Raw genomic sequence first — 26,296 nt, 5'->3', positions numbered from 1 at the left:
TATTTAGTCATCAGTAACCCCAATATAACTGAATTACTAAATCAAACTCAAGAATTTTGGAAGGGACCCTTTTGTATGTTAAATTAGCTATTAAGATAGTAACCTTATCTTAGACATTTTGTGAGCTACGTGCCAAGGCACTGTGCTAGGTAAACGAAATGGGTTTGACATCAAGGAGCTTATAACCAGGATGGCATGCTTTAAACCCAAGTACCCTAGAAGCCACTGCCTCCATTTCCTTACAAATCAAGCCATGTTTTTTTGTCACTGAAATACTATAAAATCATTAAAGCCAGTCCTCAAAGGACTAAACTGTACTTCCAAAAACAGAAAATTCTAGCAAAATGGCAACAACACAACAGAAAATTTTAAAATGTTAAGAATGACCATTATAGAATCTAAGTCCCTTTTGCCTGTCTTGTAACGTTTCCGAACCTCCCTGTTAAGATTTCAGGACCTCAAATTTAACAGAATGGCCAACTCTGGAATCCACTCCAACAGTACCTCAAAAACCAAACTTAAGAGTAAACCGTTTATAAGTAACAAACATGCTTTTTCAGACCCTTGATATTTTTGGACCAAAGCTTCAAAAGCTTAAACCCAACTACTGGAATAAGCATCAAATTCAATCCTACCAGAAACGTGTTACATGACACTCAACTAGTCAGGAAGCACCTCTACCACTATACACAGCACAGGCATTTCTATTTCGATATGACTGTTCAATTATCATTGGTGATAAAAGGTATTCGTGATTTACAATTCTCTCCCCGGTTCTCAAATCCACTCCGCTTCAATTATGAAGGTTAAAATCTATGTTAATACGGTAAGTCAAGGGACAAAGCTATAGCCCAAAGATGTCAAGAAGTTGCAGAAGGATCCGAGCAGCTCTCCATCCCTTCCCCGAGTACCTCTTGGGTTGTCCTACCTAAACACTTTATGTAAACATGGGGCTTGTGACTCAAGCCTCGAGCCCCAGTAAGTGGAGAGAAGTTTCCTCGCCTCGGCTGCACATGGTTTGCAGAAGTTTGGCTGGAGCAGAGCGCGGAGCCGGGGTGGGAGCGGCAGTGTAGTTAGTGCTGCAGGCGGCGGCGGCGGCGGCGGCAGAGCAGCAGGAGGCGGAGGCGGGCGGGGGAAGGGGAGGCGGCGGGCGGGGGGGGGGGCGGAGGGGGCTCTTGCCGCCACTGCTCTCTCGCCGCCTCTCCCCCCCGGCGGGAGCCGCTCTCAGCCTCTTTGCACTAGTCGCTCCGCTCTCTCGGTCATGTGACCTTAACGTAACCGGACAGGAAAAGCCCCGCCGCCGCCGCCGCGCCGGAGACACCGACCGCGGCGGCAGCAGCAGCAGCAGAGAGGCAGGGGCGGCGGCGGGGAGAGCACGGCCAAGGCTGCCCAGCGGTGCCTCCTCCACACCCCCTGCCGCAGCTGCACCGGCGACAGGTAAGCGCGCACCGCCTCCGCCTCCCGGGGTTGGTGCCCACGTGCCGCCCCCGGCCCGGGCTCCGGGAAGGCGGAGGGGGGCGGGGGCCACCGGAGCTCGCAAACGGTTCCGGCAGCGACGGTGGCAACAAAGAAGACGAATGACCCCCATCCCGGGGCTCCGGGTGAAGGCAGGCGGAGGGCCCAGACCACGCGGGGACCCGGTTCTGGGAAGCGAGGGCAGGGGCGCCCCACGGGGGCGGCGGCGGCTGCGCCTGGCGCCGGGGCTCTGGCCGCCTGACAAAACCATCCCCCGGAGCCAGGCGGCGGCGAGTCGGCGGCAGCTCCATCCGGGACTTTGCGGGAGGGGGAGGGGACGGAAGCCGAGAGGGCGGGCGGCGGATCGGAGGAGGGAGGGTGAAAGGGGAGGGGGGCGATTCACGTTCCGTTCCCCGTCGCCGGTCCCTCCCTTCCCGCCGCCACCGCGAAGTGCGTCCCGAGCGGCGGCGGCGGCCGGTGAGCGTCCCGCGCTGGAGCCCTGGGAGGTGGGCCCGTCAGGTGCGTAATCCTTCCGACGCCCGCCGCTTTCTGCTGCTGCCGCCGCTGCTGCTTCGGCGGCAAGGCCGCAAGCTGCGGAAGTGGGTTTGGGGGAGGGGAGCAAAGAGGGAGGGGGAGGGGAGGGATCCGGTCCGACCGGAGCAGGCCCGGCCTCTCTGGCGCTTCTCCCAGCTGCAGCGGCTCCTACAGCTGCTGCCGCTACTGCTGCGGCTCCGCCTCCCCGCTCGCAGGCGGGGGCGCGCACGCGCGCTTCCGGCCTCTTTGAGTCTCGCGCTGTCTCCGGCTCTCGCGCGCGCTCTTCCCCTCTCCTTGTGTGGCCACCTCCCCGCCCCCGACGCCGGGGCTGTTGCGCCGGTCGGGGCGTTGCGCACGGCGTAGGCGTCGGCATTGTGTTAAACTCCGCGGGACTTGGGACGAGCGCGCGCGCGCGCACGCGGGACGGCGCAGTCTGAGTGCGACGCCCCTCCCCTTCCTTCTCCTCAGCCCCCGGGGGATGGGGCGGGGCCCGGGTGCCCGGCGCCCGTCCCTCCGGGCCCCGGCGGCTCTGGCCGGCCACGCCTCCTGGGACGGGGCGGGGCGGGGCAGGCGGGGCTGGCTGGCCGTTGGCCCACCCCCGCGGGCCAGGGAAATGTATGCCGCTCTGGGCGCCGCTCGGGTCGCCCGCTGCGGCCCCGGAGGCGGGTGTGGGCGCGCCGAGCGGGCTTCCGCTCGTCGGGCGGTGCGCGCCTCGGATAAGGCCGAGCTAGCAGAGCTGCGCTGTGGTTTCTGACTGCTTTGGCTTGGGGCGTGGGACCGGCGTCCAAGCTGCGATCCCGGCCGGCGCAGCCCTCACACCTCGTAGGGCTCCGAGAAGGGGAGGTCGGGGGCGCAGAGGCGGCTTCCCAAGCTAGAGCCGTTTTCTTGGTGTAGCGAAACCTCCAAAACATTGTTTCAACAAGGCTGCAAAGAGAAGTGGTAGTATAGGAGATGCTTAGGAAGCAAGGTTTTTGTCGCTTTTAGCTGATGGTGAATTGAGGGCCAGCAAGGGTAGCAGAGCAGGCAAGAAAGTGCTTGGACAGAGTGAAAATACAGTTAATGATGGCTACGCCATTTACTGCAAGAATTTCCAACTGCTGAACTCCTAATTATGCCTCAGGGAAATAACCCAGGCTCTTTGCTTCGCCCCCCACCCCCATCCATCTGCAGTGTTCCTTTGCTCTTCATCATAGAATGGGCTCAGTGTATGAGCCTCAATTCTATTCATTCTCATAGGCTGTCTTAGTAAAATAAAACGTAAAAAAAAGCCAAATGCGGGCTCATACAGTACTCTAGGGTGTCTGGGTTTCCTTAACCTGGCTGCCCTGTCCTTTCTAGGAGAACCTATCAATGTTGACCTTGAAGCAGCAGAAGCAGCGTATACGTACGTACATATCACTAGCATTTTACCGAGAGGCTTGCAATTTCAATAGAAAATCAGAATTAAAACATCTTAAGTTTTCATTTTTCTGACAGTACAAACCAAAATTAATTGTTAAATTTTATTTTGCGTTCTGAATAACTTTGGTGTGTATCTAGGGTGTATTTGAATTGTGAATAAATTTTAAGAAGGCTTATGACTAGTACATTTCTTTAAACTGGGCGTTTCTCACTTAAATATGTGGTTTATATGAGTTTATCTTGTAGCCAAGGAATTGAACTATTATTGAATCCATCATTAGATCTCAAAGGACAACAAGTAATGTACTGGTGATATGAAGTGCCACCAGGAGTCAACAGTAGAGGAGTCCATTAAAAGGTGGCAGATTAACCATCCCTGAAGTTTTGTCCTACAGTCCAACTGCTTGCTTGCCAGCTTCTCTTGAAAGAAGGTGTAAATAGATAGTGCTCACAAACTCTCCCATGGAGGTACTCCCACAGCAGAGAATAAACACTAGGCATGTTTTAGGTCATAAAATAAAAGCTGCCACTGTGACAGTTTCTTTTTTATTTTAAGGATTAATATGACCTTTGCACTGTCCTCCAAATTCTGTACTTTTGTACTGTAAAAAGTCTATAAAATAATTAAAATTTTGTTCACCCTAACCCTCTAAGAATATGCATCTTGTGAACACTGCATATCCCTTAATAAGGTGATATGCTTTCTCCAGCTTCAGAATTACTGAAATAGAGGTTTGGGAGTGAAATAGACATCTAAAGCTGGTATGTGGTATTGTTTTGGGATCAGCTTCTTCGGAGCTGGAGACGTGTGCCATCTTTTACCTGTCTCTTAGTGCTTCATCCCTAGACCCACTCACCTTTCCCTGAAGTGACTTTGACATTTTTAGGCTGTTAGTGTTTCACCAGGCTGTCCCAGTAAAGGAAGAACTGCCTGTTGGCTGGAGACTTTACCATAAATTTAAAAATGGACCTGGCAAAAAGGCATTTGTCCCTTTTTTACTGCCCTACAGTCTTTAAGTTGCAAAGCATGAGCTTGAAAACCCGAAAGGTTTATTTCCAAAAAAATCATGTGAACATTTTAAACATTAGATCGAAAACATATTTCAAACCTTTTATATGCTCAAGTAATTTATAATTTTATTAGCAAATTAAATTTAGATAATTAAAATGTTACTTTAAATTGACAGTAAATAAGATCCAGTGTTTTACAGCAATGTTGACAGGCTATTAAGAGATGGAATCAGTAGCCACGGAACACTTAACCAGGAGTGGGCAGTCCAAGACATTTAGGACCATTGTTTTTCTTTTATGATACAAAGGCCAAGTTAGAGGCTGGTTTCTATGGTCAAACACATAATCCTCAGTTCACATGAATGTGGTGTGCATCATGTGACTTTCTCACGTCAAGAAAGCTTGGTGTGCAGATAGGAATTCATAAAGCACTTTCATATATCTATTTAAGTACTACGAAACAACTGTTTTCACTTTACAGGAGCTAGCATGCAGTTCCTTTAAATAGTGTACACTCCTGAGTTCTGGACCAGGCAAGGGTAAGCATCAAATAAGATGATTTTGAGAATGATTTCAAAGTGTGTGTGTGTTCTCCTATGCCATGCCTAGTCACTTCCATTCTCCAAGTCCCCAAAGTCATTCTGAACAGTTGTCTAAGTGTGGTCTACAGTCTCTTCTGACTCCCCGAGACCCTTTCAGGGTTCCATGAGGTCAAAACTATTTTCATAATGATACTGAGATGTTATTGGCCTTTTTCACTGTTGACAAAATGTGTCCACATTGGGAAAAGCCACACAACTCAGTGAGCTGATATTTTCCAAATGACCAATGGATGCTATTAAAAATCATGCATGAGTAAACAATCCATTCAAAGTACAAAATAAGCAACGAATTTTACGATAATAAAATAGGAAAATATTATTCATTGATGCACGTTTAGATAAAACAACTAACCTTTAATAAACCACCACTTGTCAAATTTTGGTATAGTATAGAAGAATATCCAAAATTACCTGAAAAGGCTATTAAAATGCTTTTTTTCCAACTACATAGCTGGGTGCAGGTGGATTTTCTTCAATACTCAATCAAAACAGGTTATCACAACAGAGTCAATGGAGAAGCAGAATAAATGCAGAATCCACTTGTCTTCAATTAAAGAGATTTGTAAAAAAAAAAAATAAAAAGATGCCACTTCACTATTTTTTTGTTGTTGTTTTACCATGCAGTGGTCTTATTGCTATTTTCAGTTGAAGGACTATTTTTTTAAATTTCTTAGTTTTAATTTCTAATTTGGTAAATATCAATAGTTACATTACATAGACGTGAAGGCACTCTGGTGTCCCTAGTCATTTCAAAGAGTATGAATGGGTCCCGATACCAAACAGTTTAAGAACTGCACACTAAAATATTGAAATAAATTACTCAGTTAAGACTTTGAATGGTAACACATTTGGTGCCCCTCTCTGCCATACACTGAGCTATTCCTACACGTGACTATATTTTCTTCACATTGATTTTTCTAATCATACAGCATGTAAAAAAGAAAGACAATCTCTACTTTGGTGGATTATTAGAAGCAAACTAGATTAGGTTTTAAATTGTGCTGTGTGATCATATGTGGCTTTCCTTAAAGTTGATAGTAGCATAATGCCTTAAGAATTATCACATTAATATCAACTCTTTATTAGCTATAAATCTCTAACCTGCTTCTCCTTGACACCTAAACTGACCCTGAACTTCCTCCTTCTGACCTCAACTTCTACTCAGAAATTAAAAACTAATTTTAATGTTAACTTAAACAAAACATAATTGAAAAGGCAAATCTTTTACAAATATAGTGCTTTCCCAAGTCAAAATAAGTGCTATTGTTTAATTTATGTCCTTCATTTTTCTAATTACTGTAGAAGAGGATTGACTAAAGAAATGTTAAGAAAAATATAACAGTCTGTCACCGTGACTAAATAAGATACATTTCTTAGCTTTGAAATACAGTTTAAAAATATATTAAAATTGAGATGACCAGCCTCGTTCAAGTTTACTTTATGGGCCCTGAAGTATTAATTATTAATGATACTAATTGAAAAAGCAGTTTCTTCATCCTGGTAAGTGGTCTAAACTACTTGAAAGAATCAATCTTACTTGTGAGTAGTGCTTTTTCTGCTACTGATACGTCCTGTGCATTACAATATTCGTTTGTGCTTCACTTAAATAAAACCGAGAACTTCAGAGGACCTTTTAAAGTACCTTGAAATGGGTAGTCTAAGTGGTATTTAGTATCTTAAAAGAGCTATTATCTTTAAAAAGTGAATTATCAATTCCCCAAAGCTGTTTTGGTCTCCTATTCTTATACTGAAAGGGAAGAAGGAACTTGAGTTGGCAAAATCCAGCGTGACTATGTTTGACCCATTCGGCTACACTTCCAAAAGCTGAGTAACTTACTTAAGGATCAGCCCACATGTGCTATGTGATGGAAACAGAAAGCAGTTGATATCTGGATAGTATTCTGTTAGCAGTATAGGGAACAGTGGTGAAGATAAAGGGCGAAGCATTAAACAATATAAACGATCATTTATAGTTGGCTTTGCAAAGTGTTTTTTACTTACTTCATCATGATGTGTCTTACGCTCTCTGAATTTACTTAAGAAAAAAACTGCTTTGTACACATATACATACATAAAGAAGACATCCTATGAAAACTCACCTGTAAGAATTGCCTCCTTTTTCCATCTCCACTTTTCTTCAGTTCTGTGCTCACTGTTCTGAAAGTTCCATTTACATCGTTAATGGTTGGGGGCTTTATATAGGTCTCCCATTTCCTGTCTGATTGTTGGACCTCTGTGACTAGGATTAATAAGAACTTTTAGGAATGACCTGCAGGGAGTTAGTGTAGTAGAAAGCATGAAATTTACACCCAGAAGACCAGTTTTCAATTGACTCCTGTTTATTTACAGTTTTAACCTCTCTAAACTATCACATAGTAGTTTAAGGATGTGACTTCTGGAGTTAAACACACTTGACATTTCTGAAGACTCTCAGACATATATCACAGTCAAGACTTCCGGAGCTCCAGACCATTATAACCGCCATGAACTCTACATCCCTCACCGGGTGTCTCTAAAGTATCTCAGTCCCAACATATCTGAACCTGACCTTGTGATCTTCCTCACAAAACGGCAGCTTTGCCTCTGTTCCCTCTCCTGGTGGAAAGCCCAGGTCTGTCCAATTACCCAAGTTAGAAATCCAGGAGTCATCTTGGATACTTTGTTCTTCCCCATCCTCCTAATCCAACAACCAGTCCTGTTGGTTTCTTTATCTTCTATTTTCAAATCCTGCCCTCCCTCCTCCAATTTCATCACCACTGCCCACTCGCCCACTTCTCCCTTCTTGCTCATTTCTAACAGGTCTCCCCTCGCCCGCATCTTTACCATCACCATCACCCCCATTTGGTTAGACCTGCAATTGCAGATATCTGATCATATCGCCCCATAGAAAATCCCCTTCAGTGGCTTCCCATCACTTTTAAGATGCCGACCAAAATCCTTAGCAAGTCACGAGTCACGAGCCTCATTTTGCCTTGTTCTTTGGCTCTTTGCCCCCAGCCACTTTGACCTCCTTTCTGTTCCTCAGTTGCATCTTGCTCCCTCCTATCTTAAGGGCTTTGCAAATGCTGATCCCTCTGCCTGGAATACTCCGTCTTTGCCCAGTTAATTCTTATTCTTCAAATATCTGCTTAATGGGCATTTCTTCACAATCCTCATATTAGATGCCAGTTTTATGACCTTTTGTTTCCTTATATTTTTCTTTGATAGCTCTTATTAGAGTTGGTAGTTATGAATTTGTGTACTTATTTGATTACACCCTGGAACTCTGTATATTCTGCAGTATCATTGCATCTGCTGCACATGGCACCTTAAAAAGCTCTCTCCAAATACTTGACTACTTCCCAGATCTGATTCTTAAGAGTCAGCCCTACATGTGGGCAAGTTACTTCATTTCTCTAAATTTCTTCTTCTGGGAAGAGGATCCTTTGTATATAATAAGTGGTCTTTTTTTATATATTAATGCTGTGGTTATTATTACAATAATGAATAGTAAGAAAATGATATACTCTGGTATCGTTGAGGATGAAGAATTATCGTAAATTATAAAGCACTATTCAGAACTTAATTATTAGCATGAAGAAACATAGTGATGTTTTTAAATTAAAATATTCTTCCAAAATATAGTGCCCAGTAAACTGATGAGAATTTTCTAGATTAATGTAGGATCAATAGGAATTGAACTTTTATCCCAAATTACCCAGCTATTCAGTGGCCAAGCCATGATTGGAACTCAACACTCTCCTCTCCAAGCATATAGTATTAATAGATTTAACAAATATTGATCACCAGACAATATGCTACGCTCATGGACAAAGTAAGAACTGATAGATAAAACTCAGTGCTGGCCTTTTGGAAGCACCACACAAAAACGTGTAAACCGGCTTGTTCAGAGATGCTTCAGAGTCAAGAACCTCTCAGTCTGAGGATCAGGGACATTTTGCAGAGGACACTAGAGCTGGGTGGGGCCAGAGTGAGGCAGGTGGCAGTGGTGGGTTTCTCCAAAAGTGGCACGTTCAAGGTTGGGCATGGAGAATCTAAGGCATCATTCAAACTTGCTCCCATCTCCTGACCTTGTGTGTAGAAATCAGGTTGCCCAGCTGTCCGGTGCTGCGAGTGAGGCCTCTGAGCATTGCAGACTGCTAGGAGCCCAAGCATGGCCTGGGCATTCAGGGCCTTCTGTGTGAAGAAAACTACCCTTCTTCAGCTTATCTCAGTTTATCCAGAATTTCCAAAATAAGTGAAATACCATCATCGTGTCTCTGTTATCATCAACACGCTTGAATGAACCTGGATTTTTAATACTGCTTGGACTTTAGAACAAATGGGACACTTGATGATCACTTTGTAAAGATCACCAAACGGACAATCTTGTATCAAGAAAACAATTTGGTACAACTTAATGTCATAAAGTAAAATTTTATGTTGTAATGGCTTTGCATTAGAAAACAACTATTTTTCCATATATTGCCAAACTGCCCTTCTTTTAGAAAGATAGCTGACATTATGTCCTCTTTACCTATTTATATTTAAAAGCCCCCCATCCCTACCAAGTATGTGAGTATTTTATGTCTTTTCTTGCAAAGTAAAAAGGGAGCCACATTCTGTTTGACCCCAGGTTTCAAGTTTGGTTGGTTGGTTGGTTGGTTGGTTGGTTCCCTAGTAGGTCAGTGAAATCCGAAAGTTTGGAAATTTAGGTTGGATTAGCACTAGAGCATGTAGTACAGAGTCAGCAAGGGTTGGTCATGTGGGATGGGGAATTTGCTGAGGAATTTGGGTTTCATCCCAAAGGCGGGAGGATTTTAAGTAGGGCGGTAACATCAGATTTGCCCTTTGGAAAAATCATGGTGGTGGGATGAGAGGGGCTAAGAGCTGGAAACGGGAGATGAGCAAGGAGGTGGGATAAGGAGTTCAGGTTGGTGGGACGTGGGTGACTGACGGACGGTATAGATGGGAGAAGTGAAGGCCTGAGGGGGGCGGGGGAATTGAGGTTCCTGCCTTGGTCAAGAGGTGGATGATGCCGCCATGCACTCAGCTGCGCATGCAGACAAAACTCGGTCGTGTCTATGGCTTTTACAGCCCTTGTGAGGAAATGGGGGTGAGGGGACGGGAAGGATTTGGGTTGTTTTACCTGGACTGAATTTAGGGTTTCTGGGGACAGCCAAGTGGAGGAGATCAGATCACCAAAGAGAGCCTGCAGCATGACAAGTGGGCAGAGAAGCATCAGCAAAAGAGGAGTCATTGATGGAGATGAAAATAGAATAGCCAGAGGTGAGGCCAAAAGCAGGACGTAGTGGCCGGGAAGCCAGGGACAGAGTATTTATGGTGCAGGAGGAAGGGTATTAAATGCCGCAGAGTGGCGGAGTGAGCTGCTGGGCCACGGGGCTGGGGAACAGAGGTCCTCGGGGACCTTGGTGAGCCATCAGTGCAGGACGGGGAGGTGGGGGGCGGTGATGTGGTTGGGTGAGCAGTTGATGGAGGTGGGAGGAGCAAACATCCGTGCCACAAACGGGGGTGGCGGGGGGGGGGGGGGGGGGGGGGGAGCGGGGCGGTGAGGGTAGCTTCGAGCAGGGCGAGCGGTGAAGGTGTTGTGTCCTCAGCCTGCGCAGCATTCCCTGCAAGTAAAGCCTCATGGAAATGATTTATAACTGGGGTCTCGGTGAGGAAAGAAGATTTAGAAAGGGGCAGTACTGTCAGCTGGGCGGGGTGGGGTGGAAGCTGCCCGTGAAGCGCTCGCGATAGAATCCAAGCCGGTCCTCACCCCGCCCCCCTCCTCCCACCCCGTTATCGCAGGCTCATTCACAAATGTAAGAATCTAGGGGGGTTGTTCTCCTTTCCTTCCTGAAAAAGACTTTTTAGTCTCTAAAATGAGATTTTTAAAAATTGATCTGTGTGGGGGTTTCTTCCTCAAGTGAATTTTGAACATACGACTTGTTCTCTTTGTTTTTTCCTCCTTTTAATTGGTTTTTCACTTCTCCGAGGCTCCTGCACATGTGTTCGTCCCTCTATATTTGAAAGGCATGGTCAGTTTCCTATTCTAAATGTTCCAAAATTGAGACACTAAAAGAGCTAGTAGATCCCCTTAAAAAAGAAACATTTCAGTTTTATCAAGCCTTCATTCTCATAATCTGAATAAAATACTTATGTTAGCTGTTTATGGGATGAGAAGGAGCCATACATTTTGCTGTATTGAGGGAGATGATATATATCTGTTAATGCAAAACCTCAAAAGCCTATAAAATACTAATAAATTTGATATTAAAACAAAATTATATATGTGTAAAACCTCTGTAAAACAAGAGAATGAGAAAAATATTAGTAACAGCTGTGACAAAGGAACCATTTTCCTTACATACAAAGGTTTTTCAGATCCATAAGAAAAAGGCAAACCTGATTTTTAAAAAATGGGCAAGTCTATGGCCATGCCACCCTGAACATGCCCAATCTCGTCTAATCCTGGAAGCTAAGCAGGGTCCAGCCTGGTTAGTACTTGGATGGGAGACCACCCAGGAATAGCAGGTGCTGTAGGCATAAAAAAAAATAAAAATGGGCAAAGCTCATGAAGAGATAAGAAAATATAAATGATCACTAAGCATGAAATATACTCCATCTCATCATTAAACTCATAGAAAGAAGAGTGGGATTGGCAGAGACTCTTTTCAAAGTGATACCACCCAGCATTGACCAGAGTGTGGGGAAACGGTACAGGCGGATGAACAGCTCTCACATTTCGAGTGTCCATAATATCTGACTCTCTCATAACAAGTGTGTATACTTCAAAGCAGCAATAAAAATATCTTGTTAATTTTAAACAAACACACCTAGCAGTTGTATGCTCTGACACATCAGATGGACCCCCATTTCTTGCACTTAAGGACTCTGTAATCTTGAGCAAGCTACCTAACCTCTCTAAGCCTGTTTCCTCGTCAATAAAATGTGGATAGCAACAGTTCAAATACCTCAAATAAATTAATGTGAAATGAAATGAGTAACATATGGAAATGAATGGTCATCAGAAAACACTGCAAAAATAATAGCCACTCGTCAATAGCATCAAAGGATAAATAGTAATGTCCTAAACAGTAGTGTACTTGAAGCTACTGTCTAATCAAAGTGACATCTAGAGCTGCCTAAATGTGTAGGTAATATGATCAGAATCCTAGTACATGACAAAGAAGGTCCTCAGAGTTTGCTCTTAGAGGATATTATACATTTTTGTCGAGAAAGGCAGGTAAGATGGGAAAAGAAGTATTCTGGCACATTTCAAAGAACAGCCTTGAAAGACAAGCTTCTAAAGTTATATCCTGGTGGAGATCTGGTTAGAGTGAAGTTTCTTTAATCCTGGTTACCTTGCAACCTGGCGATCTCTGGCTTTCATCGCGAGCCCCAAGCCTTTTCTCTGTCTCCCCTTCCTAATCTGAGTGTTTTCACCTATGACATACACAGAAAACACCAGGGAACTAAGTTCTGACCCATACCATCACTGTTTACACTCAAATGAGACTAGGTCTTTGTACTCAGATTACTGCAAACGCGGATATAAGTGCTTGGTAGAAAATACAAAACTTGACAGTGTGGATTCTTGCTTTGTGACCTGATCAGTCTGTTAAAGTATTATTCCATTCGATTCATTTATTTTAAGGCACACTTGTTAATTTCTAAATCTGTCAGATCATCCCTAGAACAGGAAGGAGAGTGGGGATTTCAGCACCAGCTGAGTAAGAACTGCTGTGAGTCTGCTTTTGTTATAAAGTTAATTAGTAATGCATTCTCTCCAGTAGCTTCCCTAATTCTGAAGCTAAGTATCATAATTTTCTATTGTTTTTAATCTAGCTAATTAATTGATGTGGCAGGCTTTTTTTTAATGAAACTTTTTTTTTTTGAGATAACTGTAGATCCACATGCAGTTGCAAGAAAGGATAGAAACATTCCCTGTACCCTTCACCCAGCTTCTCTAATGGCAGCATCTTGCCAAACTGTAGCACAATATCACAACCAGGATTTTGACATTGATACAACTGAGCTGTAGAAGCTTCCCCCACCCACCCCCACCCCCAACCTCCAATGGTGACTCCATTTCCCCCCTCCTCCCCTCACCCCTCTGCTAATAATCTGTTCTCCATTTCTGTAATTTTCATGAATGTTATATAAATGGAATCCTACAGTATGTAACCTTTGGGGACTTTTCACTCAGCATAATTCACCCTCATTGTTGCCTGTGTCTGTAGTTCATTTCTTCTTATGGCTGAGCAGTGTTTGTTGCGTGGGCATACCACACTTGATTCATCCATTGACACCTGAGTCGTTTCTCGTTTTTAACTGTTAGGAATAAAGCTGCTGTGGATATCCATGTACAGGTTTTTGCGTGAATATAAGTTTTCATTTCTCTGGGATAAATGTTCATGAGTGTAATCGCCAGGTAGTATAGTAGGTGCGTATTTCATTTTTTCAAAGGAACTGCTCACTGCTTCCCAGAGTGGTTACACCATTTTACATTCCCACCAGCAATATACAAGCAGTCCAGTTGCTCAGCATCCTTGTCAGCATTTGGTGTTGTCATTATTTTTTATTTTGGCCAGGTATGGTATGTGGTTAAATTTCTTTGGGGTTTTAATTTACTTTCCAAATTACTATGAATGTTGAACGTCTTTTCATGGTCTTATTTGCCATCTGTACCTCTTTGGTGCTAGGTCTCTTCAAGTCTCTTGCCCATTTTCTAATTCAGTTGTTTTCTTACTGTTGAGTTTTGAGAATTCTCTTTATAGTCTAGTTACTAGTTCTTTATCAAAAGACTAGTTTGCAGAGGTTTTCAAATTTTGTCTCCTAGTCTTTAGCTTTGTCTTTTCATCCTCTTAACAGGGTCTTTAAAAGTTTTTAATTTTAATAAAGTTGAATTTATCGATTTCTCCTTTTATGATTTATACTTTCGATGTTAAGTATAAAAACTGCATCTCTAACCCTAGATTGCTAAGATTTTCTTCCATTTTTTTTCCTAAAGCTATACTCTGATGTCTTACATTTCAGTCTGTAATCCATTTTGAGTTAATTTTTTATATAAAGTATGAGACTTAGGTCAAGGTTCCTTTCTTTCTTTCTTTTTTTTAATTTTTTGCTTATAGAAGTCCAGTTGACCCAGCCCATTTGTTGAAAAGATTATCCTTCCTCCATTGAACTGCTTTTGTGTCTTTGTCTATAATCAGTTGTGCATATTTATGTGCATCTACTTCTGAGCAATCTGTTCGGTTCCATTCATTTATGTATTTATCTCTCCACCAATACCTCACAGTCTTGAATACCGTAGCTTATATAATACATCTTGAAATCACATACACTTGTTCCTCCCCCTTTATTATTCTTTTTAAAAATTGATTTAGCTATTCTAGTTTCTTTACCTTTACATATACATTTGAGAATATTCTTGTCTATACAAAAAAAATCTTGCTTGGACTTTGATATGAATTATATCAAACCTGTATATCAATTTGGAAAAAATTGATATTTTTACTCTGTTGAGTCTTCCTGTGTAAATGAGGTTATATCTGTTTATTTAGATCTTATTTCTTTTCATAAGCATTTTATAGTTTTCAACAAGTCCTGTACATGTTATATTAGATATACATGTATATATTTTCTTTTTGAGTGATTGTAAATGGTATATTTTTCATTTCAGGCTCCACAAGTTCAAAGTTAGTATACAGAATTACAATTGATTTTTATATGTTTATCTTATATTCCATGGCATTGCCAAATTCACTAATTAGTTTTTTGTACATTCCTTGGGATTTTCTAAGTAACAGCCATTTCATCTGCAAACAGGGACAGTTTTATTTTTTCTTTTCCTATCTGTATGCCTTTTAGTTCCTTTCTTGCTTTGTTGCACTGGCCAGAACCTCCAGTACTATGTTGAATAGTGAGAGCAGATGGACAGCCCTGACTTGGTCCCAATCTTAGGGGGAAAGAATTGTCCTAACCATTAAGTATACTGTTTAGTAGATAATGTTAACCTAATCGTCCTAACCATTAAGTATACTGTTTCGTAGATAATGTCTGGTGGGCTTTTTAAATGCTTTGGACTGTGGTAAAGGATCAATCTGCTGATCTGATGACCGAGCTCCTCTAGAAGCAGCTCGCCTGCTGCAGATGGATTCAGGCCAAGCAGTTTGCTAGGGTGAAGTGTAAGGAATGGAGATCTTAGAATTTGGAGTCAGAACATTCAAATTTAAATCCTGACTCTCCCGCCTTCTAGCTACATGGCTTGGGCGATGGATGTTACTTATACCTCTGAAAGCCCATTTCCTCCTCCAGAAGAAAGGAGGAAGAGCACCCAGCCTGCTTCCTCACTCCTAGAAGCATCCAAGGGAATAATGGCTGATGAGCAGCTATTATTATATTCCTGCCAGGGGCAGCCCTAGCCACACGGCAGGCACTGGAAAACTGCCCCAAACTTAGTATGATCTCCCCCCTGTTCTGCTGTGGCCCCAGCCCAGCTCTTTAATTTATTTATCTCTGTGGAGATTTAATCATTAAAATTTACATTCGGAATCCTTAACTAAAAGACTAAATGATCTGGGAATATTTGCCATTTGGAGGGCAGACAACCTGAGTTCGTTTCCTGGCTCCTCCATTTACCATCTGGGTAAACTTGGGCAGGTCACGCAACCCCGAACTCCCTGGCAATGCCATCCTCCGTGGAATGGGAGTAGCGACAGAACTACTCAGAGGGCTGCTGTGAAGACTGAGTGAGTGGATTTAGGAAACGTTTTTTAGCAGTGCCTCGCATGTTACCTGTGATCATTGCTATTGGTAACTTTAAGGACACATACTTATTTGTGAATCATCTTTCTTAAAAAAAAAATTGTTTGCTTTGCAGATTAAAAAAAAAAAATGGATTTGGCCAACCATGGACTTATTCTCCTGCAACAGTTAAACGCTCAGCGAGAGTTTGGTTTCCTGTGTGACTGCACGGTTGCCATCGGCGATGTGTACTTCAAGGCACACAAATCAGTTCTTGCTTCATTCTCCAATTACTTTAAGATGTTGTTTGTCCATCAGACCAGGTAACTAACGTGGTTGTAATAATCGAATGACTGCGGACGCTGCCCTTCCGGGGCCTCTTTCCCGCTGACCCTGCCCTTTGCCCTCAGCAAGACTGTGGGTCCCGCTCCCTCTCCCTGGGCTCCCAGTTCCCTCACGACCTCACTTGCCCTCTCACTCATCTTGGTCACTCATCCTTTCAGTCGCACTTGAGAATCATGGGCCTCTGAGCCCCTGGCCCCCCTCCACCTCCAGATACCCTCGCTGGTGTCGCCTTCAGTCAGGTCCTGCAGATCCAGGTCCCCCGCGATGACCTCGCTGATCCCTTCCTGTCCCTAACCCAGCCCCAGTCCCTCGAGTCTCGGGACTTCTGGTATATTTAGTCTTGTCTTCTTCTCCAATGAAAAGCTTGACCGCGTCAAGCCCCTCAATTTTCTCCTTTTCGCTCTTAAAACATCTCAATCTCGGTATCTTTACTCAGTTCTTTCTTTCCATCACTCCCATCTTGAAGAAAAGGGCCCCTCAGAGTCTAAGAAAAGGATCTTTCTCCCACCCCCGTACCCCCCAGATCCCAACCCTTAGTTTTCATTCTGTACTTTCTCTGTTACACTTTCAAGCCCCTGCCCCCCAAGTCTCTGAAGGGCCAGCGCTTCCTTACACTGCTGTCTACCTGAGTTACGGCGCTGCCTCCCCGTTATTTGACTACGAAAGTTCTACGGCCACGCTTGCACTCGCCTCGTCCCACATTCTTCCTATCTGTGGGCGCTGTGGTTTCTGCCCCATCGCTGTACTGAAATCATTTCTCAAAGGTCACCTCTTTGTCAGAAGCTCTGCTCGGCGGTCTTGTCCTTATCCTCTGCAGTGTTTTCTCCTGTTTACTTCCTTCTTAAGGGTCATCATCTGCATCTGATAGCTCTGAACATCTCTTGATTTTCTGCCCTCTGGGTTAGGGGAGCTCTGTCTGTGTGCACTCCCTGATGGGTGCTCATCTTTCCCTAAGTCTTGCCTCTGCTGGAGACAGACAGGTTTACAGCTTTGACCTTGATCTTTCTCTATTTCCCAGGGCCCCAGGCTGCCTGCCAGAGGTTTAGAATTGTAGTTCCTCTTTTTACCTCATTTAGCATATCTAAAACCTGAATTCTTACAGGAAGTCCCTCCTGACTTCCCCATTTTGTTTATCTTCAAGAACCCCATACTTAAAAACTCTTTGAAGCCTTGTCTTATCAGTCCCAAAATGCCTTTCATGTTAGCCCTTCCCTTCTCCTTAGCAATTCTATTTGATCATTTCACATTACTGTCTGAGTAATATTCCTAAGCTTGCCTTTGACGGAGTGTGCCTTTGATCAGAAACCCACTAGATTGTGTTATCTGATTAGAGACCTAGAGGGTACCCACAGAGTATCAGTAGAGTGTGCAGATTCCTTACTCTACCTTTGGGGGCCCCACCAGCTTGGAGCCTGGCCTTCCAGCCTCACCTCCCACTGTGTGGGGAGACCACACCCCGCAGCGCTAGAACCGCACTTCACTGGTATTCTCCCCACTCCCCGAGTCCCAGTTCATGCATCACTTCTTCCATGACCCTGCCGCTGATCAAGTGAACCAAAATGATCAAAAGCAATCTCTTCCTCTGTCGCGTTTCATAGCACTTGATTTATGCCATTTTGTAAGATCAACACATTTCCCCTTTGTGGTTGTTCTTTGGGTACTTACCTCCCCTCCTCATTGGTAAGATCTTGAGGGCAGAGACTGGGTTTTACAAATCCTTTTGAACTCTGCAGTGTTGTTTCAGGTATTTGTATATAATAGCCCCACGATAAGTGTCTGGAGGAGCAGAGTGAGTGAATAACAGGATTAACGGCGAGCAGGGCTTGCTTTATCCTGTGACATTAAGGATGCTCCCTTTACTTCATTGACAGACTATTTCATTTACTTCATTGTCTGAGACTACAGAGTTAATGCTACTTAAAAGTTTTAACACAATTAATTAAACTCTCCTGAAATAGGGAGGGTTTTAATTTTGAGGGCTAAAAGAATACAATGTAATGAGTTTTAAAGAGATGCAAGAAATTTATCATGTCAGCAGTAGTAAGTAAATGCCTTTCCAACACAGGAATGTGGTACCTGTGTAGGTAGGAGTCCCAAGTTTAAGCCATAGTGTGTTATTGCCCCAGAGATGGCACATGTCATTTGGGCTGCCGCTAGGTGGCCTTGCCCACCTCACTGGGACAAGGCAAATACTGGAAGAAAACCAGAAACATACTTTTAAACCAGAAAGGCACTCTGAACTACTGCCTACCTGCGTAAGAGGTAGGCTAACAGGTTTTCACCTTTTGCTTAGAGAACGTCTTACATCTGGAGCTACCACTAGATGGCTCTGTCCTACAGACGCTGCTCTAAGTGGTAAATCTAAATCAAGTAGGACTGCAGACTTGCAGCTCTCAACGATGAAACTACTGAGACAGGCCTTGCAAGTAATGTCTGCCATTATTTGAAAATCCTTCTTTTCAAAAAAATTTTAAGCCTATTGTCTACTTTAATATTCTAGTGAAGAAAAACTTGAAATTGTAAATTACCGTGTATGTTTTTACAAAGGACTTGTAGCTGTGCTAAAACTGTGTTTATCCTACACAAAAGTGTTATGTCAAACAGACATCTGCAAATCAAACCACTTGGGTATAATTATATTGCAGAGAGAGCTACGTTTTCCCCAGAGGACTTGGAAATGACCAAAGTGGCCCGTAGTATCGAGCTGAGTGATTAAGAAGGGAGGTCTAGCTGCCTGGGAGTGAAAGCAGTCAAGGATGGAGCTGGCTGGAATGTGAAATAGGAACTCCTTAAAACAACTTTAAGTGTCTGTGTGTATATATGAGCTTCTGCTTTGAGAAAAAAAAAAAAGAAGAAGATGAAGAAAAACAAATAGAGATAAATTTGTGTCTGGAAACCTCCCCGGGCCCTGGGCACTGCTAGTAAACCCCAGGGGCCACCTTCCCCTCCCTGGAGTTTTCACACCAGCTCTGGGGGGTGGGGCTAGGCACCTTCTGCCTCCAGGCCTGGCTGGAGTGTGGATGCGGCCTCCCCAGCCCCATCTCCTCTTTGTCTTCAGACACTGCACATAGGGTCCTGTCCAGTCACCCCTTTCACAGGCAGTAGACAGAGGACAACCTGTACAATAACAAGTGAGGGCAAATTATAAAACTGAGAACAAAGTTTTTATGAAAAGGGGCTCTCCTGGGTAGTTACCTCCCATAGATGCTGAAAAACAGTCTCAATTGGGGATTTCTGCCCTTCCCTTTTCTTTTCTGGGGGCAGAAGGGCTCACTAACTCTGTCCTCTCCTTCTGTGTGGAGGGACATTCCATCCCAGCAGAACAAAAGACGCCTTATCTTCTCCTGGGGTGATTTGCATCTCTAAAGGGCTCTTGCTTTCCCCTCTCTCTAGGCCTCTGCCTGGCCCTGGAAAGATCCCCCCTGGTTCTGTCTTCATTTAGGGTTGATTGTTTACTTTATTAAAGTATTCTTCACCACAGGTAAACCCTGAAGCTTCATTCTGAATATTGAACTTTTCTAGAGCATCTGAATATATTCTAGTATATACAGGTAATGTTGTCGGCACTCACCTGGTGAAGACCTGTACCTGCATTCCTATTTAAAGGAATATAAATAATTTAAAAGGCTACCAAAAGAGGCCAAATAAAGATATGAATGAGCCATATGCTGCCTTTAAAAAATTGAGTCACATAACTCTTCCCCTCTGTACTATCAAAGGATGCTAGTTTTTATGCTTTATTCTTTGGCTTCCATACTTTGTAGTCAAACATTTTTCACATAATTATTTGTATGTAGTCATCTTGAAATATACACACATTGATAGCAGTACGGTAATTATTCAAATCTTTTCTGTCACAAATTGCTATTAAAGTCACTTCCCTCCCCCTTTTTTTAAATAGAATAAAACAGTACATTTAAAAGAACCGAGTATATTATTACTATTTTAGCATTTGGAAAATACCCGTTAATGAGCTAAAACAGCAAAAGAAGCCAGAGAGTCACAATAGTAAGAAGTGATGTAATGATTATAAATTCTAAAGGCATTCAAATAAGATGTCTTTGAAGTCGAAAATGCATTGTCTATAGAATATATTCACCCAAAAATGATAGCACACATGCCTCATAATATGGAGAGATCTATCTCATTCATTTCTAATGATGCACTAGAACTTCTGTCTTTATCAATGGTCTAGGAAGAGCTAGCTCTTGGGGACCTCTTGACTCTTGCTGCTTGAATCAGGATGCCTTTTCTGGGATGATGAAAACACTGATTTCTAAAAATAGTTAGAAAATGAACAATACCACAATTGCTCTTGGTGCATCTGATAAATCACTTAACGTTTTTAGGACCTCAGTTTCCATGACTGTCAAATGGAAATAATCAGATCTGCCTCATCTACTTCACAGGACTCAATGCTCTTGGTGTCGTGGCTCTGGAATTAGACGGATTTAAATCCTTATTCCACCACTTACTAACTCTTATATTGAGCAAGGTATGAATCCCTCTGAGCCTCAATTCCTTATCTGAATTAATGGCAATTAAATGAGGTGTCATGCTTAGAAAGCCCAGCTGCAGTCATGATGGTGAAAATGACATTTGACAAGGTACTGAGTTGTCCCGGAACCTCTTTTTAATGCAGTTTAGCAATACCGGGAAGGTGATCTGACCCCACTAGAGCTAGAATGTGGCATGTGGCTCGCCTGCCTTGTTCCCATCTCTTGTCGTGCTTCAGCCTTCATGCTGGACAGAGACCAGTGAATCTCAGAGAACCCGCAGAATCAGGCTTTTTTTTTCTCTCACTTTTGTTGTCTTGTCCTTAGGCTCTTGCTCATCCTAGTCGGGCTCCCCACATCATTTTACGAACAAAGAAACTTTCTAATCTGGTAGATTGTTTGACTTGCCGGAAAAGATCTCCCGTCATGCTCTGGATGGCATTGAATCAATACAGAATCCTAGAGTTTTAGCCAAAAGTTCTGTCAGGCCAGTGGTTCTTAACCATTGCTGGGTCACAGGCCACTCGGAAAGCAACGGATCCTTTCCACAAAACACAAATTTGATATATAATTTTACATAAATTACTAAAAAACTGCCATACGAGTCTATGAGTTAAGAGCGCATTTGTTGAACATGAACTTTTCCTTTCTCAGTCCTTTAAAATCTATTTATCATATTCCCCTCTGTTCTTAATATTAGGTAAAGTTAAATTGCATAGGTGCCAGTTATCATCTTGAGTGTTCCACTCCATTTAACGAAACTCACAGTAAGAAATGGGAAATGTTCTTGTTTCACTCGCCTTTAAAAGTACCTGTCTTTTTTTTTTTTCAGGCTCGATGTTATCATTTGAGACGTGGATTGACATTTACTTACAGACTTTTTACTTGTTTCTTTCAGTGAATGTGTCCGTTTGAAACCAACTGACATACAGCCTGATATTTTCAGCTATCTCTTACATCTGATGTACACCGGAAAGATGGCGCCTCAGCTGATTGATCCTGTTCGATTAGAACAGGGGATCAAGTTTCTACACGCTTACCCTCTGATCCAGGAAGCCAGCCTGGCCAGCCAAGGAGCTTTTTCTCATCCTGACCAAGTTTTCCCACTGGCTTCGTCCTTGTATGGCATTCAGATTGCAGATCATCAGTTGAGACAAGCCACCAAGATTGCTTCAGCACCTGAAAAACTTGGGCGAGACCCACGGCCCCAGACCTCCAGGATGAGCCAGGAGCAGGTGCCTGAAGCCGCGCAGCTCTCTCAGCTGACTTCAAACCTGACGCAGGTCAATCGGACACACATGACTCCCTCGGACCCACTGCAGACCTCCCTGTCACCAGAACTCGTTTCCACGCCTGTTCCTCCCCCTCCTCCGGGGGAGGAGACCAATCTGGAAGCCTCTTCCTCCGATGAGCAGCCCGCCTCCCTGGGCATAGCCCACGTCAAGCCCAGCATCATGAAGAGGAACGGCAGCTTCCCAAAGTACTACGCCTGCCACCTGTGCGGCCGGCGCTTCACCCTGCGGAGCAGCCTGCGGGAACACCTGCAGATCCACACGGGCGTCCCGTTCACAGCGAGCCAGCCCGGGGAAGGCCGCGTTCCCCTGTCCCTCTGCAGCAGCGCAGCCGACCTAGCAAAGGACGCCATGGAAGTGCCTGAGGCCGGGATGATAAGTGACAGTGAGCTGCAGCACATCTCGGACTCCCCGATCATCGACGGACAGCAGCACTCGGAGACGCCTCCGCCCTCGGACATCGCGGACATCGACAACTTGGAGCAGGCGGACCAAGAGAGGGAGGTGAAGAGGCGGAAGTACGAGTGCACGATCTGTGGACGCAAATTCATCCAGAAGAGCCACTGGCGGGAGCACATGTACATCCACACCGGGAAGCCTTTCAAATGCAGCACGTGTGACAAGAGCTTTTGCAGGGCCAACCAGGCCGCCCGGCACGTGTGCCTCAACCAGAGCATCGACACGTACACCATGGTGGACAAACAGACCCTGGAACTCTGCACATTCGAGGAAGGTAGTCAGATGGACAACATGTTGGTACAGACCAACAAACCCTACAAATGCAACTTGTGTGACAAAACGTTCTCGACCCCCAGCGAGGTGGTTAAACACTCATGCCAAAACCAGAACTCGGACGTCTTTGCCCTAGACGAAGGGCGGTCCATTCTCCTGGGCAGTGGGGACTCTGAAGTGACGGAACCTGACCACCCCGTGTTAGCGTCCATCAAAAAGGAACAGGAAACAGTGTTGTTAGACTGAATGTTACTTATCTTTTTAAAACTGTCATTTTTACAGACTATCTTCCTTCCCTTCTCCCAATTCAGAACTGTAGTTCTCCGAGGCATGACACAAACAGACTCCTGGTCCCTTTCTCCTCTCTCCCTTCCTGCCGTCCCCAGCCCCTCCTCGGTCAAGGCTTTGTGCATTATAAACCTGGGACACATTTACTTAAAATTCAGGGGACATTGGAAAGATAACGGTCAGTAGTACTTAAAAACTCAAATAGATTTTTGAGTTTTAGGTTATTTAAAAGCATACTTGGAACTAATGAAGGGTATACAACAAAACAACTAGAATGCAATTCGGTAAGCTAAAATTATGACTTTCCCTGGTAATGTCTTCCTTCTCAGAAAAACAATGTCAGAAAACAACAGCATGCTTCTTAGAGACACAGCTGGGCTCTGTACTATGCAAAATCTAAGTGTGGGGGAACTTTGAACCCAGGAGAACATTCTCGGTGTTTATCCTCCAGGTGTCTTATTTCAGAATGCATCCTTTGAGATTATGTCCAGTCAAGAAAAATCATTAGTTAAGAAATCTACTTGAACCAAACATAAAAGAGAAAAAATAATAATGTGATGGCAATCTTAATTTTTGGGTGAAACATGACAAGCTGTGAGTTTGTGTGTTTGTAAGAGAAAATGTATGGGTACTTGCTACAAACAGGTGAATTAATGCACATGCCTTATCTAATTGCTAGCTTCTTTCCAAGTTGAAACAACTACAAAATACTGTATTTTTGTTCTTGACAAAATTGTTGGTTTTAAAAATCAGATTTGAAAGTACCATTCTATGGATGGTCTTTCCAAATAGAGTCGACATGCCGTTCCAGCAGCTGCCAGTGGTAAATTTGTTTTAGCACCAACCTGCTGCTTTTAAATTAGTGTGTTTACTGCAGGAAACAGGAATATGCATCTTATAGGGGAAGTTGTGAGCAGAACACATGGTAACTTTAATGACTTTAAAAATGAATGCTGATGGTTTACTGGCAACCTTCATGGAAGCATCAAAAATGGCAAAGAGAAATCAGGACAAAAAACCCAATTGCTGTTTGGGGAAAAAAACTTGACTTTGATATTCAGTCTCCAGTTTGTTTGTTTGTTTTTTTTTAACACCTGAAATTACCTCTATTGGCCTGAAAGCAGTACAATTTATCCATTAGTCTTCCTGCAGGCCAGTAACAGAATGGTCTCACAGGACAAAGCAAGCCAGAAATAAGGACCGAAGGGGAGAGGGAAGAGCAGTTAATAGCTGTGCTGTACGTACGTATATGTTAAAACTGACTATCCCGCTGCCCTATTTCATGTATAGTTGAGTTCTCAGATTTGTAAGTTTTTATACATACTTTCATTGAATAAATGTTTAATTAAATGGGTACATGATTTTATCTGTGTATCTGTCTACCCAAAAAGATGCAGCGGGAAAATTGAGAGCATTGCACGAGGAGTCATTTTCTTGCTGTATCTCCTCCTCCTTCTGTCTGCATGACTTTGGGTCATTCCCCTGACTTAATAGCATTTTCCACATTTGTAAAATGAAGACACGGATAACTGCATTGGATCATAAGACTGTGAGATTCCAATGAGTAAACTATATGTGAAGAGGCTATGAACAGTCAAAATTTGACCAAGAATGGGTCTGAGATCATCTTACCCGACTTTCTTTTAAAATAAAGAAAAAGAGGCCAACGAGTGTTTGCCTAAAGATGATATGAATTTCATGCTATTTTCTCTTTTATAGAGCCGTATTCACATCTCCCAGTTTAAATGAGAGTCGTGCCAAATTAACTTCCCTGAGTATCCACGAAAGAAGAAGTGAGGGCATACCTCCATGGCCCTCCACGCCACCCCCAGGCAGCCTCGAAAGGGATGTGGGATGCAACCAAAAAGGCAGGGAGGGTCTCGACCAGAAAGTTGTAGTCACAAAGGATCTGGTGGGTGAGGAGAAAGGGGGTGAGGGCAAGATGCCAGCCAGCCCCAGTTCATTTCCAGCGACTTGATGGAGGAGAAGGGCAGGCATTGCATTCAGCTGCTTGTTATGTGTGGGACACAGGGACTCTTATCACCAACGAGTGGCCACCTCCATCACTGTGACAGACCTGCACAAAACAGCTGGGTACAGATAAGGAAGCTCACCCACCCTACCCTGGAATGCTCCACGCCTGTTTAACCCCAAGAGGTTATACATTCAACAATTCCAACTTTCTGATGGTACCAATTTAAATAAGCTTCGGAAATTTCAGTTGGGTACGAGTAACCTGAACACCTAAGCTTCAGGATTCATTGCACCTGGCATTCTTGGACTAGTTATTATTAATGCTACTGGTTCTATTATTTTTCCTTTTATAGAGGAAATTAAAAAGTGACTCGCCAATTCAACAATTGTAGCTAAAAAATAGCTTTTGTATAGTACTGTAGGATTGTCTTTTACCATAAGAAATATGACTTTAATGGAAAGAAAGTATTGCCATTTAAAGATACTTGTCAATTATTTTTCAATAATGTAAATAAGGCAGCTTTGGATAATGATTAAAGTATGGAGAGCAGAGTGGACCCCACACCTTCTCCTGACTAGTTGTAGGAACTGTCCACTATTGTTTTTTGAAACTTCACCTTGTAAGTAAAGAAAAGAGCCAAAGCATCCAAAATGAACCCTTTCATTCAAAATATCAGGCCTCAGTCAGGTGAAACACGGAATTACTACGTGTGGAAAGATACTGGCACTTAGAGAAGGATAGTTGAGGAGGTTGGTGTGTGGTACCTCCCTCAATTTGGCTAGGAATACAGTGGGGGAGGAGCAGCCCTCTCTTTACGGATTCACTTGGAATGAACTCTAAGACAGTTTTTCATATGGGGAGTGTAGCTAATTGTAATAGATTGTAACTTGTTCTTCAGGTTCACTTAGCATTTTTGTGATAATTTTCAGAACCCTCAAAATACTTAAATTGCATTTTTTTCCCCTTTGTTTCAGTCTTCCACTTTTGTCTAGAACAAATTGCCACTATATATTACTGGCAAGCAAGCAAGATTTAGGCTTAGAACCCTTTAGGAAAATGAAAAGTAAATTATGTTAAGACAGATTGATGAATCTGCCTTTTCTAGAACGAACTCCTTAAACACAACTGGAAGAATATCAACTAAACCGTTAATAGCTCTCTAAATAAAAATTAGACTCGGAATCTTTAGTGTGAAAAAAAGTGGACCCGGATGAAATGGTATTCTGCGGTTTCATTCTCTCAAGCAGATCAAAATGTTTTTAAACATAAAAAAAAAAAGTTATTAAATTCTCGAATGAAGTTTGCGCTATTCTCTGGGAAATATACAATACCTGCCCTGGCCCAAGTCCCCGGCGGTTGTGAGGGTTGTGGCGTACAGAATGCGCTGTCAACTTGGGGTGAATGGTGGAGAAAGCGAGGTCCTGCACTGGGTGT

At 43.6% G+C, this 26,296-nt stretch overlaps 1 protein-coding gene and 1 pseudogene across 5 annotated transcripts; both read left to right on the top strand.

Moving 5' to 3' along the window:
- The first annotated feature begins 1,307 nt into the window (after positions 1-1,307).
- On the top strand, positions 1,308-24,575 carry ZBTB2 (zinc finger and BTB domain containing 2). 5 transcript variants are annotated; one of them, XM_016149147.2, is made up of 4 exons: positions 1,368-1,437; positions 4,883-4,940; positions 15,871-16,057; positions 21,474-24,575. In XM_016149147.2, exons 3-4 carry the CDS (start codon positions 15,885-15,887, stop codon positions 22,843-22,845), a joined length of 1,545 nt encoding a protein of 514 aa, XP_016004633.1. In that variant the 5' UTR covers positions 1,368-1,437; positions 4,883-4,940; positions 15,871-15,884; the 3' UTR covers positions 22,846-24,575. The 5 variants fall into 5 exon arrangements, with proteins under 5 accessions (XP_016004634.1, XP_016004630.1, XP_016004633.1 ...); XM_016149144.2 differs by lacking the exon at positions 4,883-4,940 and having other exon boundaries at positions 1,322-1,437; XM_016149146.2 differs by lacking the exons at positions 1,368-1,437; positions 4,883-4,940 and adding an exon at positions 1,872-1,974.
- LOC118605222 lies at positions 11,413-11,531 on the top strand (annotated as a pseudogene).
- Positions 24,576-26,296: the final 1,721 nt, after the last annotated feature.

The sequence above is a fragment of the Rousettus aegyptiacus genome, unplaced genomic scaffold, assembly GCF_014176215.1.
Source record: "Rousettus aegyptiacus isolate mRouAeg1 unplaced genomic scaffold, mRouAeg1.p scaffold_m13_p_1, whole genome shotgun sequence".
Lineage (NCBI taxonomy): Eukaryota > Metazoa > Chordata > Mammalia > Chiroptera > Pteropodidae > Rousettus > Rousettus aegyptiacus.
Note: the sequence above shows the minus strand (reverse complement) of the source record. Positions and strands in the feature narration are given on the sequence as shown.